The 14,996-nt window shown below is 38.5% G+C and overlaps 2 protein-coding genes across 7 annotated transcripts in view; one reads left to right on the top strand and one right to left on the bottom strand.

The window, feature by feature from the left end:
* The first annotated feature begins 2,387 nt into the window (after positions 1-2,387).
* Positions 2,388-10,817, top strand: LOC109971883 (large neutral amino acids transporter small subunit 1-like). Its single transcript, XM_020620439.1, has 11 exons — positions 2,388-2,573; positions 3,097-3,630; positions 3,738-3,863; positions 5,467-5,572; positions 5,694-5,738; positions 6,212-6,335; positions 6,426-6,529; positions 6,824-6,920; positions 7,361-7,510; positions 8,366-8,540; positions 8,795-10,817. Exons 1-11 carry the CDS (start codon positions 2,498-2,500, stop codon positions 8,869-8,871), a joined length of 1,614 nt encoding a protein of 537 aa, XP_020476095.1. The 5' UTR covers positions 2,388-2,497; the 3' UTR covers positions 8,872-10,817.
* Positions 10,818-12,862: 2,045 nt separating this feature from the next.
* LOC109971692 (TOX high mobility group box family member 2-like) overlaps positions 12,863-14,996 on the bottom strand; it is a 74,415-nt gene continuing 72,281 nt past the window's right edge. For 3 of the 6 annotated variants that reach the window (XM_020620121.1, XM_020620131.1, XM_020620136.1), the window contains one exon: positions 12,865-14,408. In XM_020620121.1, coding sequence (XP_020475777.1) covers positions 14,366-14,408 — 43 coding nt within the window. In that variant the 3' untranslated portion in view covers positions 12,865-14,365. Of the gene's footprint in view, positions 14,409-14,996 lie in introns of all 6 variants that reach the window. The other 3 variants (XM_020620097.1, XM_020620113.1, XM_020620106.1) reach the window with 2 other exon arrangements.

The raw sequence follows: 14,996 nt of genomic DNA, 5'->3' as shown, positions 1-14,996 counted from the left end.
TCTGAAGGCTTGCTTACTGGGCTACAAACTGGGAACAAGTTTCTCCTCCTCTTGCCCAGGGGAAAGTCCCCGGACCCGTGGCAGAAAGTGCCCTGGTTGAAACCAGTGTCGAACTGCGCTCCACCGTCACAAAGCTAAGATGTTCCTCAGAACGGAGCTTGGTGATCGCTTGTCGACTTTGTCAGCGTTACTAGTAATGCAAGTAAGCTGCTAATAACGCCTTAACAGAACGGGGCTCATTCTCAGAATGCTCACTTGTTTTGGTCAGTTTTACACAAGCAGAATATATATACTCTCACCAGGATAAGTTAGTTCTGAATATGACATTTTCATTCAGAAATACGATTCAGCTACACAGTCCACCTCTCGTGAAAAGCTCCAGTTTAGCTACAGCCACCTCTAACAATGATCAAATCATTTTAGATGTGCCGTGAACAACTGTATCCAGCAGTGCTGACACTAAAAGCACCCTCAACAAAATATCCAAAACATTCAGGCCAAGACTTAGAGCCAATGTTTCCCTCATCACAAAATAAGTAGCCTATAATTATATAAACCAGCAATACATTCCTACATTAACACTTCAATATGGATTGCAAAACAGAAGCGACATCAAACTGTTGATTCTGCGCAAATGATGTACGTTTGGTTGATATGTTTTAAAAGGCTGCAGTATAAAACAAATGTGCAGATAAGACATGTTTTAAATGCACATTACCTCCCTATTGTCCATCACATTAATTCTACCACAATAAAGTTGGAGGCTGCCATCCCCAGTTAAACACGTTCCTATGCCTAAACGGGTTTAGGTCGCCCTCTACTGGTTGAACATGTGACGTGCAACTAATTAGCGTCAGGCTAACTACGCCACAGGCAGTGGTGGAAAAAGTACTCGGATACCATACCGAAGTAAAAGTAACAATGCAGCGATGTAAAAATACTCTTACTAGTAAACGTCCTGCATGCAAAATGTTCCATAAGTAAAAGTACAAAAGTATTAGCATCACAACATAAAGTGCTAAAAGTAAAAGTATTCATTATGTAGAATGGCACATTTAAAATTAATGATGATTAATGATGATTAATATGATTTGATTTGATTCTAATTACTGATACATTATTTTGCTCATTAAATTTAGAGTTGCATTTGGTAAAGGTCGAGCTAGTTGTAACTAGCATATATGCTTATAATTCAAATTAATGCAGGGTAGCTTTTAAATTTTATTGAATTGGTGATTTTTTCTTTTTTTATGATTATACTGTAATTCTTGTATTAATCTAGTTTCTGTTACTAGTAACTACACTTATAAAATAAATGTAGTGGAGTAAAAAGTACAATATTTGCCACTAAAATGTAGTGAAGTGGAAGTATGAAGTAGCACAAAATCAAAATGCTCAAGTAAAGTACAGATACCTCAGAATTGTACTTAGTGACAGGACTTACTGTAGTTACTTGTACTGTACTTTGTTAAATGTACTTAGTTGCTTTCCACCTCTGTCACAGGAAAGTCAACCTGACATAAACACAAATAACTCTATAAACCACCACCCCTTTCATTTTTCCTTATGAACAAATCAATTTAGGGCAAACAGTAGGCTACATGGTTGACATGTCAGTTATTCACACTTCTGTGGTGGGAATTATGACTTAAATTGATTATTTATACTTGTGACAGTGTAGTCATAATCATAAACTTTATTGCCAAGTATTATCAAAAATACAAGGAATTTGACTGCAGTTCAAATTCCAGGCCCCATCCTGTTTTAACACCTTGTAACCCTTTCACAATAAAGTTAGCTGTTATGGTGGAAGAAGCATATAGTGATACAGAAATCTCATACCTCATCATTATTATTCTCATTAACCTGCGAGTGTGGGTCTCCATTTGACTGAGGCACAACAAAGACACTTGGTTTTCCACAAGAGCACCACTAGAGGGAGGACCAACCCTTGAGCATCCATCTTACAGTAATTCACTGTGACATAAGAGCACAGATTCAGAGAGACATACTGTATGATACTGGATTAAGTAGAACAGAGGAGATTATAGCATCACATGGCGGCTCCTCTAAATGCTACCTGGCAGTAACCTACTTCCCCCATGAGCTTTCCCAGAATTCATTTGGAGTGGGCGTAGGCTCATGCAGCAGCAGCATCACAAAGGTTCAGCTCCTCCCTGCTGTATCCTGGAGAGATGGTGGGGGGGCAGAGGATCAGGGTCAGATGAGTTTCAGTCTGAGTGACAAAGGCAGTGTGCGCAAATGAATAGAAACGTGTATGTGTGTGCAAATGAATAGAAGCGTGTGTGTGTGAGAGAGAAGCTGCATCAGAGAAGGTTAGAGATAGAGAGAGAGAGAGAGAGAGAGGGGCTAGGGGTTTGTGTGTGTCTGAGATAGACAGGAGGAAATCCAGGCAGGAGGAGGAAGGGGACATAAAGGGAGGAAGAAAAGGGGGGGCAGGAGAAAAAATACAAGGGGACCCAGATTAAGAGGGAAGATGGCTGAGCCAGAGCTGAAATCACGGAGCAGTCGGGAGAGCGTTGCTAAGGTGGAGAGCCAGGAGAAGATGGGGGGTAGGTATAGTGCACACTCACGCTCACACAGGGCTGCATTATTCCACCATGTGCTCAGCCGGATGCAAGATTACATTTTAGTTTATGTGGCTATAGAGGTGTATCATGCTGTCTGTGGATTTGTAATGTAACAGGTGACTGTGATGCAAGTCTGGGAATTATTTCATATTACACAAAGTAGACCTCACCCTTAACTGGGCCTATAATCATAACCACCTGATGGAGTGGTCAGTATGTGTACATTTGGCTTTACACATACATGCATCCCTGATTAACCAGTGTGACGTGTTTTTAAACAGTCTATGCTACAAAACCTTCCTAAATTGCTGATCCAGAATGCACAATGTATTTATGCTTTGCTACTGGAGACACAAACTGACATTATAAAACAATGTCTGTTTTGCTTATTTTGTCATGTAAGGCAATATATTGGTATTACTCCTCTCCTTTCTTGTGATCACTAAGTGACTGTACCTCAAATACTGTATGTCTCATCTCTTGTCTCCTGTCTTCTCTCCTTCAGCTGCTGAAGCAGACGCAGACCAAGATGACCAGATTGTGGAGCAGCCAGTGTCTCCATCCACCCCCATGGTTCCTAATCCCACTGCCACTAGCCACACTAACGACTCACCGGCCAAAGGGGAGAAGATCAAGCTTAAACGCAGCATCACCCTTTTCAACGGTGTGGGAATGATCATAGGCACCATCATTGGTTCAGGCATTTTCGTCACTCCAACAGGTGTGGTCAAAGAGACCGGCTCAGCCGGGCTTTCTCTGATCATCTGGGCTGCCTGCGGAGTGGTCTCTACTATGGGTGCCCTGTGCTATGCAGAGCTGGGCACAACTATTGCTAAGTCAGGGGGAGACTACACTTACATCTTGGAGGTGTACGGTGAACTGATGGCCTTTCTGAAGCTGTGGGTGGAGATGCTCATCATTCGACCGTCATCACAATATGTGGTGTCACTGGTGTTTGCAACCTACCTTCTGAAACCTCTCTACCCAAACTGTGCGGTGCCTGATAGTGCTGCCAAGCTCATCGCCTGCCTATGTCTAAGTGAGTGGAGTAAATAACTTATGAAGCACATGTTTGAATCACTTCATTCCATAGATTAACTTTCAATTCCTGATTCCACTCTGTTTTGTATCTCCCACCTCCTGTAGCCTCCCTGACCTTTATAAACTGTATCAGTGTGAGAGCAGCCACTAAGGTCCAGGACCTGTTCACAGCTTCTAAGTTGCTAGCTTTGATCATCATCATCCTCTTTGGCTTCATTCAGATTTCCACAGGTGAGTTATCCAGTACTTAATCTAAAAGCAATGATAAATCCACACTAATGTTAAAATATCACCTGCACGACTTCCACCCGTTCTTTGTAGTTCAATCTATTTCACCAGCTGGTCTCATAATAATAACCTCTTTGTGCTTGATGCTAAGTTTAGCAGATGATGAAGTTATGATACATAACCATAGATTAGGTTAATGCTAAGTTTAGCAGATGATGAAGTTAGATGAGTTGATACATAACCATAGATTAGGTTCATACTTTTCTTGTTTGTCCCAACAAATGTTAGTTTCTTCACTTTGCATTAAGATAAGAGAGGGTATACAGTGTGCTGAGACAAATAAAATGATCAATACTATTACCATTTGTAGGTTTTATCAAGATCTATACATCTGCTATCTCCATCAATGCCCACTCCTTACATGTCTATATATTTTTTGTCTTTAATGATTAATACATAAATTGTTGACTAATGAGCCCAGCCAAGCAGACAGCCTTCCGCTCAATCTGTTAGTGGAGTTGCTCAGTCTGAACACTAGGCTTGTCTGTCTGCAGCCATGAGTGGGAGCAAGCACGCACCAATGTGCATGTGTTTCTTTGTGAGGGTTCTTTGAAGCTGAGCATACTGTAATTCATTTTGTATATGGCTCAGCCACAGAGCACGTATCTAAAAGAACATGAGGCTATAGAATAGACTTAGTCATAAAAGGAAAAGAAAAGATGATAATAAATGTAACAGTTTATCTTGTTGTCCCTAAAATTATGAACTGAATCATTCATACCATTGTCCTCAACATGGAGGGTGCTGGTGTGACTCACATGCAAAATGTCAGCTCCATCTTGAATAACAAGAAATATTCAATGAGCAAAGTGACTGAATCAGCTCCAGTCACACTATTCAAAAAAAAAAAAAAAAAAAAAAAAAAAAAAAAAGTGGGGGGTGGGAAGACAGTGTAGCCTTCGTTTGCTCTGTGCTACATCTGCTGCCCCCCAGTCCCCCTCTTCGGGCAAACTACGTTCACCATCATTGTGCTCTACACTGTGTTACTATGGAAACTAAGCAGGAAAGCTTGCCGGCTGTTGCCACACTGTGGTCTTTCAGAGGACAGAGTGAGACAATAATCTATGTGTAATAGGGCTCACGGAAAAGAGAGTCATTATCATCTGAAAGCGACAGGTAGAGGAAAGAGCCGCATAGAGAGAAAACTTCAAGTGCACACACTTTTGAACACACACATACACACACAGGTGCATTCAGTGATGCTGCTTTGGATTTGATAGCTGCTGTGAATAAGTGAGTGAAGTGAAGTACAGTTAACTGAAGATATTTCTGCTCATGTTTATATGTCTTGATCATGACAAAACCTGGTTGTATCCTACTGTCGGTGCTGCTTAAACATGGAGGCAAAGTGCTTAGGAGTACCAGCTGCCTAGCAGTCAACAGACTGGCTGTGAAAGACAAAATAAAAAGTGACAGCAGAGAATCCATTTCACGTAGATGAAACCACACAGCTCCTTTGTGAAATAAAATTGTACATGTGTAGCAAGGTTTCTCATTCATTTGTTCTAGCTTTCCCTCACTCCTTATTTATTCTGCACATGTGCAGGTGACGTGCCTTACCTGGCCCCAGAAAAGGCATTTGAAGGCAGCAAAATGGGAGTCGACCACATTGTCTTGGCTCTGTACAGTGGCCTCTTTGCTTTTGGAGGCTGGTGAGGCATTTGTGACTAATTTTGATGTAATTACAGAGCTTAAACTTGTTCATTGCTTTTCACTGCTGTTCGTCCCTAATTAATCCCTAAAATAGTGTTGAACTCTTTATTTTCATTCTAGGAATTACCTGAATTATGTAACTGAGGAGATGATCAATCCAGAGAGGTGACTTAAATGTGATGAAGGTTGTTTTGAAGATTGTACACACTCTCCTGTAAATATCTGCCAGCAGCATGACTACTCTCATCCATGACTGAGCTTGTTTGTGCATGGAGACACAGTATAGAAGGGCTGAATAAATGAACAAGAATACCAATATAATGCATCTGATGTTATAACATAAACTTGCATTGGATTGTGCGACATGATTAGAGGCTCTATTTGTTTTGTCTGCACCCATGTATGATGGAATATTGCTTTTTTTAATTGAGGTGCATGTAAAGCTTATGCATCTAGCACAACTGATCATGGTGTGCAGCTCTAATCATATATAAAAGTTTACTATTATGTCTGTGATTGAATTGCATGAAAATTAACTCAAATTCGATCACCAATCTCATAAATATAATGGTAACAGTGCAATATTATTAAAATATGTTGCTAGGGTTTTTAATGACCTCTGACCTTTCTCCCAACAGGAACCTGCCCTTGTCTATCATCATATCCATGCCTATAGTGACGGTGGTTTACGTTCTGACCAACTTGGCTTACTTCACTACCATCTCTCCTGAAGAAATGGTTGAGTCTGAGGCTGTTGCTGTGGTGAGCACTGCGCTTCTCTCATAAAGTTATTGGTTCTCTTTTTTTCAGCTTGCTTCATGTAGGTTTGTTTCTGACTGTGCTGGTTGGCAGAGTTTTGGCGAGTACCATCTTGGTGTGATGTCCTGGCTGATTCCTGTCTTTGTGGGACTGTCCTGCTTCGGAGCTGTCAATGGATCCCTCTTCACCTCAGCACGGTGTGTGTGTGCATGTAGAGAGTAAAACAGAATATCAATAGCATTTTGCTACTTAAAATTTTTCAGTTTGGGGCGGGATATAAAGTTAAGGAGAGATTCTCTGGTGCATGTGTGTTTAAACATTTTCAGAAATCTAAAATAAATCAAGTTTTGATTTTGGATTCCAGGGTTGACCATTAAAAATGTTGCAAAGATGTGGCTGTTTCAAGATGTGAGGCTGTTCTTGGTTGGTATTTTTATAGAGATGAACTATTTCATTACAAAATAGCCATGAAGGAGCTTTCTCCCTTCCAGGTTGTTCTATGCTGGAGCTCGAGAGGGGCAGCTCCCTGCTGCTCTGGGACTGGTCCACACAGACTTGTTCACACCAGTGCCATCGCTCATCTTCACAGTAAGACTCTACTAACTGCTACCAACAGAAATGATTTCTCTTTTTTGTCCAGAATTTACTATTAGACCCCCTTTAGCATCAAACCTGTCCAACAATCTGCATTGAGAGATTCAGCAGCAATGTTGTGCAGTTCAATATTCACTTGCTAAGAGCAGCTAAAAATCTGTTCTGAAAGCTCAACATCTATGCATTTGGTGAGGCATTTTTAGCATTATTATTTTTGGACAAACTGTTCTTTGTGTTATGGGACACTAACAATGACTTACTACATGTGAGAACTTTAAAACTAGTTTGGATGTTCACATTACATTTAGCAGAGCACATCCACAACACTAACTCTTAGAATATATTGTCAAATGTTTTGAAGAGTACAGCATGTGTGTCTATATGATATGCATATTAAACTAATACAGTATTGTCTTCTCTTTTCCTTCTGTTAGTGTTTTCTGTCCATGATGTACGCCATCTCCCAGGACATCTTCTCTGTCATCAATCTCTTCAGCTTCTTCACCTGGCTATGTGTTGGTTTGGCTATTGCTGGCCTGCTCTGGCTGCGCTTTACCAAGCCCGACCTCAGAAGGCCTATTAAGGTGGAGTACCCATGTGTCAAAGGTGTTATCACATGTGGCAAATGCTTGTTGCACTGGAGATCTATCTATGAAAAGTCATATTTAAAGAGACTCACTGTAAGATGCAAGACCTTCACGCTACCTGAACATCTGCTGGTTTCTTTGCCTTAAACAGCAACACGTCTCCTGGTTTCATAAAGTTTTCTTTGTTTTGTTTTTAATGAAAACACTATTGTATGAGTCCTGTTGTTATCAGTTGAAAGTAAATCCCAGATTTCATTTCTGGAAGGAGTGGTGACTCATTGTTTCTGTTTCACCAGGGGAATTTTGCTTTGACCGACCAGAGTCTTTCATCTTTCCTTTGAGCCTGAGTACTCTCAGCCTGTTTGTTTGTCAAGATGAAGCTCTAACAAGGACAAAATGGAGACCCCCCTTTTATGTATTTATAAAACAAGACAACAGTCCATTTTTCAGATGGAAGGACAACAATGCATTTTGATTCACTAGCACACAATGCTCAACTTGTGAAGCTGTATTTTAAAATAAAATAATGACATGTTGTTTGTTGGCTATTGATTTGAACCTGCAAAAGAACTAGTGTTATCAAATAAATGTAGTGGGTAAAAAAAACAACAACAATGCAAGTTTTCCATATAAAGTCATAATGTAATGTTTTACAGCAAACAGCATATGACACTTATAGGTAGAGATACAAGTATTATATAACCTAGATCAGGAATTTTGTGTGAAAAGAGACATTACCTACCGTTCATGTGTTTTTAAATAGTCAACCTGTCAAATAATAATCGTGCTTTATGTGTGCTCGCCTTTGTAACTGGAACAAACACCCTTAGTGATTGTGTTTTCTTCCTGCAGGTGTATCTCTTCATCCCTGTGACCTTCGTTTTGGGTTGTGTCTTCATGATCGCTGTGTCCTTCTGGGCAGCTCCTTTTGAGTGCCTGGTGGGTAGCAGCATCATTCTTACAGGCATCCCGGCATACCTACTGGGCTACAAGTGGAAGAAACCCCATGTGATCAGGAAAATGCTGGGTACGTTTTTTTTTTTTTACACTGTCTTAGTCTCTGTTCAGCCAAGGCTGGAGAAGATTCATTACACTTTGTTATGAAATTCATTTGAGAATATCCACTTACAACTGTGGGCACTAATCCATTTGTTTTTATGGTTGCTGTGAAGGAGTCAAACCAAAGGGCTAATCAAATGTTTAATAAAATCTAACAACATTTAATTAGTAACCCAGCTAAAGAAACAGACACGGCTAATGCAATGAGCTGTTTCTCCTTAGAAATCTTCACCATGTTCTGTCAGAAGATCCTAATGGCTGTTCCTGAGGAGAAGGAGCAACATGAGGCAGCAGACTAATGCTGGAAAGACTGAATGACACTGGCAGTTTTGGAACAGGAGGGATTATGTGAATGTATTCTCTTGTGTACAAAGTAAGTAGGCATATTTTATAAAAACTACAAAGTGTAAAATGTCAAAACGTCTTATTTAATATTTGACATTTAAACATTTTACACCACTTTTACTCAGTTTATTTCACTGTTGTACCTCCTTTAATGTTAAAACTTGGTTATATGTTACATGTTACGTAATGGAGACTCGTGCTTTGGTCTTAATGTGAGTAAATGTCGCAGGCACATAACTGATTCTACAAACACAGCATCAAAAGGCTGGATACAATGTGCTCTAGTGGCCTAAAACATCAAGTCTGTCGCTCACCTAAAGTGTACAAATGAGTAGCTTAACAAGACAAGAACAATCATTTAGCCTTTCTTTACATTTACTAATTACTAACAACCAAACAACACATGGTTTAACATTTTATAGAAAATGAGTTAAAATGATTATTCAAACACTGATTACATTCCACTAATACATAACTAATATTTGTTTTAAATTGCAATTACTTTCAATATTTGCATTTTTTGTATTTATTTGTGAAACGCATCCATAGCACTATCTAAAAGCACAACTCTAAATAAGATAAAACTGTGTGTGTGTAATGTTTCCTTAAGATGTGCTGCTGTGAAGCCGGTCTATCTAGTTCCTGTATCTTTTTATTAATCTATCAAACCATGTTAGTGTCAGCGCTCTATAATAGATGATATTTAATCACATGACAGTGGATACCAGCACCTGTTTGTGAAATGTTATTATAAAAACTGAAGACCTGTGTAGATGTCATTCTAGTCATTGCATTTAGGAAATTTCATTGTAGTGTTTTATAATATGATCTGTGCCAGTGCTGATAATCAGTTTTTTTCATCATCACTGTAAGACTAAAATGAATGCTGCAAATTTATTGACATCATCTTCACCTTTAGTTTTTTGTTAAATAGGAAATGTACCTATAAAAATATTTTTTTTTACTGAATATCTGAAGTTTTTCAAGCACAAACTCAGGCCATTCAGAATCCCAGTGGAGGAAGGTCTTTGTGGATAATGAAGATAGGCTGTGACTTGGGTGGGTTTGGGAAAAGTTTCTGGATTTTCAACAGAACAGAGAGACTGTACTCACAAAGAACATTCATCGGCTAGTGGACCGACAGACTCCGCTCGTTTCACAGAGAGTTCAGGTTTTAAATTAATTGAATGCATACTGGGTGTAGATACGAAACAGAAAGAGACTTTTTCCAGCTAGCTTGACAGCATTCTCTTAGTATGAAATGAAATGTGGGCCTTCTATCTTGAAGCACTCATCCTACATTATTTGTTCACAGAAACTGAACCAGGGAATCACAACAAATTGGACAATGTTAACTCAAAGTTTAGAAACACCATGAGGGAGGTAGATCCCAGGGGCAGCATCACCCCATAGCATTTTATGTTCATAGCTAATTTTAAGAAAACAAAGTTCATATGAAGACTTATTACAAATATTATAACATAAAGCACAATTTCCTCTACATGAGTTTTAAATCTTTAACAGTCACATAGTTGTGAGCACAACAAACAGCACAGTCGAAGAGAGGATAGTGTCCGGTATGTGCCCTTTACTTAACAAATTTGACTAAATTAAAGAGCAGGTGAGTCTAAAAACACACAGTATATCACTGATTGCTACTTTAAAGGTGAATAGCTTCTTCAATCATATGTTTTATGTTATGCACAACATCCTGTAAAAAGTATCACTGCAGGCTAATGTATGAATTGATAATGCCATTAATGGCATTTGCCTAATGAAATGTTAGAGGAAAAAAAATCTTACAGCATATTTTTAATCGTAAAAATGAAAAGTACCTATGTCAGTTATATTGTAACTGTCAGTGACTATGGCAGAAACATGTTACAATAAAAGTATTTTTGTTCAAATCTGGATTGCCTGTCTTTTGTGAAGCAGATGTCCAACAACAGCAGTGTTCCTCTGAGGGTTAAAGTCTGACTTCTCACTCACGTAAATGTAGTGGCCTAATATACTTGCATCAGTTAACAAAAGGCCAGGCCTAGCCTCTCTGCAGATAACACTTTCAAATAGAACAAGCAATCTCAAACCATAAGATAGCTTCTGTCCAAATGAGGATGTTTCGCAAGTGCAGTTTTCTAACAGTGGTGTTATCATCTCAGCCATCAAGTGTTTGGGTAGTGATCTGTATGAAATGCCCTGTCCTGCCTTGTTTGCCTCTCCTTGTTTGTTGCTTGTCAGACAATGATGCTGCTGATGCCTGTGCTGTCAGGAGGGTTCATATCCGTCTGAAAAGGAAATGAGATGGGCTGATGGCTACTGATGGAACCAGTATCAGAGCTGCTCGAGACAATATTAGTGATGGGAGATTGGACAGGCAGGGAGCCAATATTGCACAAGTGACATATAGAGAATTTTGATACCTTCTGCAAAAAGGGAGTGCATCATACAGGGACTTGACCAGTGCATTTAATCTGTAAAATTATAAAAGGTGAAGCAAAGCTCCAGTGGTTTCTACTTTTGAAGTGCAATCTAATATTAAAGCAAGTCAGCAGTTCTTTTGCTAGTGTCGTGAAAAGTGCACACACAAGCCAGGTAATTTCTTAAGCAGGAGTGAGTCAGATAACATTAAAACATAATATTAAATAAGTTGGGCTTATCATTAGAAAAAAATCTCAACATGCATGACTGAATCTCAATTTGGTCTTTTACATTTTTAACTAAGCACCATGCACGTGTCATTTTCACAATTTTTTGGCTGGTTTTCTGCTTTAAGCAAAATTATTTATGCATGGGGTTTCAGTTATTTACTGTACAATAGGGTGAGGTGAGACTGAGACAGTTTAACAATAGAACACATCATCAGTGTTTCCAAATAATTTAGAAGTCTGTGCAAAGCTGAGCTTTGTCTTTCATAAGACAAGGATTCTTTCAACGGGATGAAATCAATTCATTTGTCCTCTGAGCTTTTTGTCCTGTTTCAAACATGTTCTTGAAATGAAAGTACAGTTTATAATATAATATAGTATAAACTCTTATCTTTTGGGAAGCTGTTTGGCTTATTTTGAGATAAAATATGATTAGTTTTAATGTTAGAACAAATATTTACTGCCAGCACTAGACACTGCCAGCAGATGGAGACAGAGGAACATCAATAACAGATGGCAAAACCAGGTTCCACTCCAACTCTTTCCTGCTCTCATACACTTATAATCAGCCAAACAGCATTTGCATGAAATTCTCAATACATCTGCCTACAAAACTATGCATAAACTCTAATTTTTCCCACCATTTGTCAACATTTAAAGGATATTCTGCACAGGAATGTAACTTCTCAAATATTAATTTCATTTTATATTAAATTTTATATTTCCACTGCTAAGAACAATGACTTTTTCAATTCTTCCCCGTCACACATTTTAACCTGAATGCCCAGGTTCCCAGTAATCACAGTTACGGGTTAAGGGCATTGCTCAAAGGCAACGCTGTGATTGTAATGGCGGTATAGCAAATGCATTTGATGTCCTTTGTTGTTATTAAAACATTTCAGTATTACACTTCCATGTTAGTCAGAGTAATTGAGCCATAATTAAATAATCTCTCTCTTTGGGTGGGGGAACATAAAACCATTGATCGGGTCTGGATTTTGAAAAAAAGCAAAGATAGGAAAAAGTGTTAAATGAGCCATGTGACAACAGTCGCATTAACATCTGCAAAACCATCATAGATAATTCTCCTAATTAACCTAAGACGTGTGCAGTTATGTTTATAGGCTACTGCAGGTATCAAGTGCTACTCATTAAATTACTAGTGAATATGTAGTGACTTAGCAATGTAAACCACAGCAAGAGCATCTTAATAAGTTGAGACATGCAAGTCCATTTCTCCACTTTGAACATTTTATTACAGACAAAAGAAAACAAAAGAGTTATTTGTGACACAAAATGAATCTAATGCTGGTACACTGTTATTGCACCAACGGCAATTTCTAAAAAAAAAAAGAATTATTATTCTAATAATCAATAATAATAATAATAATAATAATAATAATAATGCACCCTGATAAAAATAAGCCAAAACTTTCTTCATATCATTCATAAATAGATGCGCAACCTGCAGCCAAATTAAATAGAATGACCATATTGTAAAACAAATGATAGTCAAAAAAAGCATTCCCTCTCATCACTGGCTTTAAAAATTAAAGATGTACATTTGGTAGGTTTAAACACAAAATTAAAATAACTCCCATGACCATTCCTCCGAAACGCAAATCGTGCTACAGTGAAAAAACAAAATATCTTAAGATTTTTTTCTCTTCACAAAAAATGATAAAGATGAGTTCAACACAATTCTAAAACACCTAATAAAACTAGTCAAAACTTTAAAACCCACTTTTTTTTTCTTAAGTAACATTTCACATTTAGCAACTTTTTTTTAATTCACCTGTACAAGTGGTGTTGGGATTAAGGGGTGGTGGGCGGGGTTACAGGTGGGGGCGGTCCTTATTGAACAAGAGGGGAGGGGCTAAAAGGAGAGGTTTTAACCTTTGACCTCTAGAGTTCCATAATGTCCTGAAGCCATGTGAAGAGAGTGACACTCTCTCAGAGCTCCGCCACTTAAGGAGGAAAGGGAGCATCTTTCAGTCTTTGCATTTCTCCCTTGTTTGGAGAAAAACAAGACCAGTGAACAAAGTTTCAACACAAGTTTTAGTGTGTGTATTCCCTCACTGAATCCACCTGCATGAAAATCACATAACCAAACAAAAAGAATGTTAAAAAAAATAATAATAATGCAAGGGACTGCAGCTAAATACACACATAGGAGGAATCCATTTTGGTGATATTTACAATCACTCAGTGAAAAATAAAGGAAATGAGGGAGTCCTTTACTGGGGATGATTTATAAACACCCTATGTGTCGTGGTCTCCGTTAAAATTTCCTTTCACTCAGTCGGGGTGTTCCAGTCTAAAGTACATCCACCCATGCTGAGGTGACTATATTCTAGTCTCCTGCATTAGCTTTTCTACTCAATACCTTGATGCTTTGAGTAAGCTTAGAGCATCTCTTCTCCCCAGTGAGGGCAGTCTATGGCAAACACAGAGTAATGGAGAGAAGAGGGGGGGAAAGCATCCTTAAAAAATTCAAAACAAGATGAGAAGACATTTTTTTTTGGTCTTCATTTCCAGTATGTTGGCATGAGCTTAAAGCTCACTGACCCTGTGGAAAAAAAAAGCTCACTGATAAGGAAAAAAGCAAGAGAAGTGCCTCAGGCTTCTGGCTGATCTAAGTGCTTGGCAAATAGGTGAAGTTACTGTAGCAGTCTTTGGAATTCTGAAAATCCATCAGAAGGAAAAAAAAGAAAAACAAAACGGTGTAGAATCAGATACATCGATGACATTGTTGTTATGTTGGAAAGCTCCCTGGAGTCTGACATTTGGAGGCCTTTCAGCTTCAAGTGAGGTAGAGAGGCTTGTCCCGGGCTCCCATTCCACTGCTGAGGAAAAAGGAAGTGTATTAATGTACGTCGGGCTATAAGGATACAGGTAAACACAATGATATTCTGATTACATGTGTATCTGTTAGACCTATATTTCACCAGGAAATCCCAGTAACATTATGAAATCTTGGTAATGCTTTATTTTACAGGTCCGCTATTTCCTAATAATTTCTTGAATGTTTCCTGCAAAGAACCATATAGTTTGTTACAGAAAAATAGAGACAAAGTTTTAAGACTGATTTTTTCTTACTTAGTCCACTGAGTTGTGGTGAATTTATTGCTGGCTTCCAGATGAATTTCCATGAAAGAAATTGCTCAATGCAAACCGCAGTTAATATTTAGTTATTATTAGTGTTCTACATTTATGCTGAATTGGATGGTTGTATGTAGACAAATTAAAAATTCTGCATGTGTTGTTCACCTTCTGTCCTCTGAATAAAAGCCTCAGGTTTGTGCTAGCTAACTGGAAGTGTACCAACTGATCGCTCTCTAATTGCACCGGTAATTAGTACCAAATTATGTGGTGCCTTTCAGGAATTTTCTTAGAAAATCATTTAATAAATTGGAATTTACAGACCTGTAAAA

The sequence above is a fragment of the Monopterus albus genome, unplaced genomic scaffold (assembly GCF_001952655.1).
Source record: "Monopterus albus unplaced genomic scaffold, M_albus_1.0 scaffold6.1, whole genome shotgun sequence".
In the NCBI taxonomy this organism is placed as follows: domain Eukaryota; kingdom Metazoa; phylum Chordata; class Actinopteri; order Synbranchiformes; family Synbranchidae; genus Monopterus; species Monopterus albus.
Note: the sequence above shows the minus strand (reverse complement) of the source record. Positions and strands in the feature narration are given on the sequence as shown.

Excerpts from the sequence above, each read along its gene's own strand:
- LOC109971883 (XM_020620439.1), top strand. The coding sequence starts at position 2,498 with ATGGCTGAGCCAGAGCTGAAATCACGGAGCAGTCGGGAGAGCGTTGCT. Across the intron at positions 6,336-6,425 it reads AGTCTGAGGCTGTTGCTGTG|AGTTTTGGCGAGTACCATCT; the intron begins GTGAGCACTGCG and ends GCTGGTTGGCAG. Across the intron at positions 6,530-6,823 it reads TCCCTCTTCACCTCAGCACG|GTTGTTCTATGCTGGAGCTC; the intron begins GTGTGTGTGTGC and ends TCTCCCTTCCAG.